Source organism: Trypanosoma theileri (genome assembly GCF_002087225.1).
Source record: "Trypanosoma theileri isolate Edinburgh chromosome Unknown TM35_Tth_16_V1, whole genome shotgun sequence".
In the NCBI taxonomy this organism is placed as follows: domain Eukaryota; phylum Euglenozoa; class Kinetoplastea; order Trypanosomatida; family Trypanosomatidae; genus Trypanosoma; species Trypanosoma theileri.
The window spans coordinates 55,140-61,030 of NW_021639858.1; the positions used below are offsets into that span (position 1 = coordinate 55,140).

The window sequence follows — 5,891 nt, forward strand, 5'->3', positions numbered from 1 at the left end:
AAAAAAAAAAAACAACTTAGATTTTAAAGGTTCAATGAGAAAAATTTTTCCACGTAAATTAACAAAAACACGAGCACCACCTCTTTCCCCTTTGTGCCCTCTCAGCCTCCAAACGAACGTCCTCCTCTTCACGTGCGCGTTCAGCCTCCTCGCTGATTCGAAGAAATACCTGCTCAATCGATGTTTGCGAAACGTGATAATCCGTCAAGCCAAGTCCAAGGTGGTGTTTCTCCAACAACTCAAACGCCAGAGACAATTTTGTTGTCCGCGGCAGGGCAAACGTCATGCGGTTCGAGCGGCGCTCCTCGAGTCGTGTGCCGGGGAAACTCTCGTAGAAGAACGCCTCCACCGCGGCCACTGCTGGCTCGTCATCGCGGCCGAGACGCACCGTCACCTCAAACCCACTACCGTACTTATTTTTGAGATGCGTCTTGTCGCCGATGCAGCGCAATGTGCCGTCGACCATTATGGCCACGCGGTGGGCCAGTGCCTCCACCTCCTCGAGGTGATGTGTTGTCAGCACGACGGAGCAGTTGTCGGCGATCTTCTCAACCGCGTTCCACAGACCGCGCCGCGCAACGGGATCCATGCCAGCTGACGGCTCGTCGAGGAATACAACACGCGGCCCACCCACAAGCGCAATCGCCACGCTCAACTTGCGGCGATTCCCTCCACTCAGTTCGTGCGCTAGCGTGCGGCGGTAGTCCGACAACTCGCACATGCGAAGTAGACCCGTCACAACGTCATCCCGCTGCGTCAACACAACGCCACGCACACCCGCGTACAGACGAAGATGCTCCTCCACCGTCAGCAGATCCAGGCACGCATCAAACTGCGGACAGTAGCCAATGTTCCGCAGTGCCTCCGCGCTGTTGGTCGCAATATCTCGGCCACAGATAGACGCATGTCCACTTGTCGGCAAGAACTCCTGGCATAGAATGGCTATGGTCGTCGTCTTACCCGCACCATTTGTGCCAAGGAAGCCAAACACCTCACCAGGCTTCACACCAAAAGTCAGATTCCGCACCGCAACTTTCCCACCAGAATAGACCTTGCGAAGGTTTACCACTCGCACAAGGTCGTCCGCACGGTCCGGTAAGCTCATCACCTCGCTGCGCTCACGCACAACGTCCTCGTCCTCATTCTCTATAACCTCTGGTGGGGCGTCAGGGTTATGGAAGGGCTTCCGGAAGTAATGTCGTCGTGCAGGGTGATCAATGAAAATGGTGAGCAACAGAAAAAACGGAGTCTCAAGAGCCATGTAGACACATGGCCACCCCACAACATTCATGTCCCACACTGAAGAGGAGTCACCGTACGATTTCCGCATTTGCAAGACAGCCAAGTTGTTGATGCACTCACCTATACAGTAGCTAGGCACAATGCGGAAGACCCAACGCAACGCCTTTGCAACATTCTCTGTCTTCGCAAAAAAAGAAAGCACAGATACGGCGAGAACACACAGAAATCCAACGACAAAACTAGCCAACATCACCACATTCTGCGCCTTCGAGTAGTCGTTGAACATGAAGCTGAGAACGTACGCCATGGCGATACCAGACACACCGTAAAGCAGAAAAGCCACAATCGTTGCACCAATATTCTCTGGATCAATGTACTCCCTACGGTTAAAAATGGCAAACACGATGATCACCAGAAACATCGTGATGAGATAGGAGCAAAGGTCAAACACAAAGTTAGAGAGCCAGTACACTGCAAACCGTAGTCCAGAAACATTTTGTAGGTGCCGTGCCTTGCATTGGCGCTCCTTTACAACCCACGACACAAATGTCGAGGGAATAAAGGTGAACGGAATCATTATGACAATGGATATTAACATCCCGAATAAGGAAGAATCAACTTCCTCCTCCCACTGAGTCCTTGCCAGGGTTTCCACACGGGTTACCATAGGTTTTGCCGAACTGTTCGCCCTGAAGAGGATTCCATTGTAGAAATTCACAAGGCCAATTGCAACCTCGTGTGGCGCCGATGTATTGTAGAAAATCATGCTCGCACCCCCAAGTGTGGGGTCGCGGCAGAAAATGGCACCATACCGTTCCAGACTGTGTGTCTTGTACGTTGACAGTAGGTAATCAGAGAGACCACTTGACGAGACGCTGGGCGCTACGATCGTCTTCGCGTTGGGGGAAAACGGCACCGACAAATTAAACACCGCATCGCAGTTCGCAACATCAACCTGAACGTCCGTGCCGTACAAACTGCTGCTCAGCACCAGCATCGGGCTATCAAAAAGTTTGATGAGCGTCAGCAGCATTGCCAGGAGCACACAGACAACCGGGCACACAATCTGAAAAAACTGAGTGCGTCGGTCCCGTAACGAGTTCCACAAACGTTTCGCCATCATCGCAGAGAACTGTGTCCACATGATATCTCTCTCTCGCTCCATCAAACTGACATTCCACACACACTGTGCAGCATCAACCGGAGTATTGCTCTCAGACTCATTGCTCTTGACATGCGTTGATGCGCCCTCCGCGATCTTGATGAAGATTTCCTCTAGCGTCGTTACTGAGAGCGAGTAACTGCACACACCGAGATCATTGCCACGCGTCTCAAGATCAGTGAGCAAGTCAGCGAATTTATCCTTCTTCTCCATCGGCAATCGAAATGCAATCTCACCAGCACCACTACCCACAGACTCCGCAGAATCCACATGTGATTGCACAAGCGCTTCCATGGCATCGCGGTCGGCATGTGCTACAACAGAAATTGTTATCAGATAACCAGCACCAAGCTTAGACTTTAGGTACATGCTGCTACCTGAGCACTGTAGACGACCCTTGCTCATGATGCCGATATGGTGACCCAACAGATCTGCTTCGTCCATGTAGTGTGTAGTCAGCAGAATCGTGTGGGATGCCGCCATCCGCTTCAGCAACTCCCACGTATGACGACGGGCACCCACATCCATGCCAGCAGTCGGCTCGTCAAGAAATACAAGGGGGCTCTCACCCACGAACGCAATGCCCACGGACAGCTTACGCTTCTGCCCACCGGAGAGAGCAGATGATCGAGTGTGCTCCTTATCCTTCAAATCCACAGCCTCCAGCAACCGCTCCACGGCACGATCCAGTCTCCCACCTGTCAACCCCTTAATCATTGCAAAGTAGCACATGTGCTCACGGCATGTCAACTCCGGCCACAAGATATTATGCTGTGGGCAAAATCCAATCTCCTGGCGCACCTTCGACAGCTGGTGTCGCACAGAGAGTCCGTACACATAGCAATCACCACCGTCGGCCTTTACCATTCCAGTCATCATGTTCATTGTGGTGGACTTGCCGGCGCCGTTATGACCCAACAGCACAGAGATCTCACCTTCTCGCAGACTCCAGTAAAAATTGTTCACAGCAAGAAAGGACTTTCTACTATGTTTAAACTTCTTGCGCAGCCCGACAATCCGCACAGCACTGCTCTGCCCATCCTCTACTTCCTCGAACACACCGTCTGGTGCACGTCCATCCTCGTGACAGTCGCCGTCATCACGTCTCCTACGGCAGAAGCACCACCGGATCGGCTCCAGAATACAGAACAGAGGATGTTGCGGCGTTCCCCACTCCCTCGGCATCACAGCATCGAGGTACACCATTATGAGAAAATACAGCACCGTGTCCAGTAACAGCATTCCCATTATGACAAGCAGGTTTGGACGGTCACGGAAGTAGGTCAAGTCAGATATCGACATCCCACCAGACAACTCGTGATCAAACATAATGGAAACACCCACGGCAAACCCACTCGGCGACAGCAACGAAACGGCAATTTTTGCAGGAGCTCCTGCGTCCCTCACAACGAACAAAGGAATGGCAAATACAAAGTAGAACAGTGGCGACAATAGAGCAGCAATCCGTGCTCGTGTAAACAGGGCGGCAAACAGCGCTGACAACATGATTGTCGAAAGACTGAAGACAAAAATCAGCAGAAAAATTACAAAAAAGTTTGATTTTGACATATATGTTAGCTTCATTATGAGCGCCATGAGCAAGCTTATGATGATGTACTGCACCAAGTACACAATAAACCATGCGAAATACATGACTCCCTCTGAAAGGCCCATGATCAGCATTGCCTCGCGGATGCGTAACTCCTTTTCAACTACAATGAGACGTGTTAGTTGTGAGACAGGAAAAAGAAACCCCATCACAACAATTACTGGTACCAATTGACCAGCTATAGACAAGAACAATGGTTTATCGTAGGCAGCTGTTGGCATTGGAGTGTACAGCAGCTCGTCATTGACAGTTACATTGATTATATTCCTCAAGTAATACGTGGATATCTCTCTTTGCAACGTAAGGAAGCCCGAGCCAATGTATTTCTCGGAACCGTAAAGCAGACCCCCAATATAGTCTGCTGCGACAATTACAGCGGTTGATTGTAAATCCGAGGCGTTCAAGCGGATCGCCACATCACACCTCTCTGGTGACATCTCGTTGACCTGCACAATACCCCAGATGGGTGCGTTATCTTGTGCTAGCTGTTCCGCGACATGTACGTCATACGTCCCACCATACACATGCCGAAAGTATTTGGAACTGGTGTTAAAAGCCTCTACCAGCGCAGCTGTGGCAGTAGAGACAGGGGCAAATAACAGCTTCCATTGCTGATCTGGGCTCACCAGGAGCCGTAGAATCATATCATCAAATGTCGGAGTAATTGCTGTTTGGCGGCCCATCATGTTAAACAAACCACGTGTAACACTATTAGCATCCTTTTGGTAGCACAGCCCTGCTGGAAAGGTGTTTCCAACATGGCAATGCAACCCATCCAGCTCATTCATTTGGCACGGGGATATGTTGGCTAATTCACCCATCGAGGCATTATAGCAAACAGAACTATGCAAATCTTTCATGACACCTTTGAAAACCTTAGAAACTTCAGGGTCCAGGTACTCTGACGCATCCTCGCTCATAGGTCCAAGAACCGCCCAGAAAAGTACTGTCAATACAAGAAAAATAACTGGTACGATGGCTTCGCAGCATGTAGAGCACGGGGACCGCCATCGCAAAAGACTGATTCGCTTCACAGTGGACGCCAACTGTGTAAAAAAACCGCCACGCCGTCCGACACGCCGACGGAGAGGAGTGCACGCCGCGCCCCCTCGAGGTTCACCGTACTTGTGCGTCGCAACACTACCTTCCATCGCCAATGGGTGAGGTGCCGGTAGCGTGACACCCTCACCCTGGACCCCTTTCTCTGACTGTACTTCATATTGTCCATCAACGTCCATCTGCGACCAGAAGCCGACCGAATCACGGGAAGGTGGTGGGACTCCGGAGCCCCCCACGTACACTTGTGGAAGGCCAACACCCTGCCCCACACGAGGAGCATCATGTTTAGAATTCGAATACATTCACCCTGTTTACCACGTTAGAATACTCTAAGCTTTACTTTCACCCTTTAAGAAGGAGAGAGAAACAGAAAAGAGAAACAATATTTTTCTTTATTATAACGAACACTGCATTACCTTTATTTCAGAAATAAATAACATTTTTTTTTTTTTTTTTGATAGCTTTCACCGAGTAAATAACGGAACTGACAAAATGGAAATGTTGAAGCCCTTTTAACACGTCTTCCGCTGGAGGCGATGTGGGTAGGGTTGGGTGGATACCCAAAAACATATTTGTAGAGTGTAAATAAAAAGAAATAATTTTACTAAACATTAAATCCCAGTGCGAAAATCGTTTGCACAGTACCGTACGATCTAACCATTCTCTTCGCAAGATTTCAGAATAAAGAAAAAACAGATGGGTGAATCAAGCAACTGAGGGACAACTCGACACGAGCAACACCAATGCAGTAAAACAAAGGCAATCAAAAAAAAAAAAAAAAAAACAATTAAAGAACTCACTTGCGAGCATCATTCGGCA

At 49.7% G+C, this 5,891-nt stretch overlaps 1 protein-coding gene across 1 annotated transcript; it reads right to left on the reverse strand.

Moving 5' to 3' along the window:
- Nucleotides 1–58: 58 nt before the first annotated feature.
- Nucleotides 59–5,374, reverse strand: TM35_000161190 (putative ABC transporter; the record flags this gene model as incomplete). Its single annotated transcript, XM_029025991.1, has 1 exon — nucleotides 59–5,374. One exon carries the CDS (start codon nucleotides 5,372–5,374, stop codon nucleotides 59–61), a length of 5,316 nt encoding a protein of 1,771 aa, XP_028882547.1.
- Between the last annotated feature and the right edge of the window lie 517 nt (nucleotides 5,375–5,891).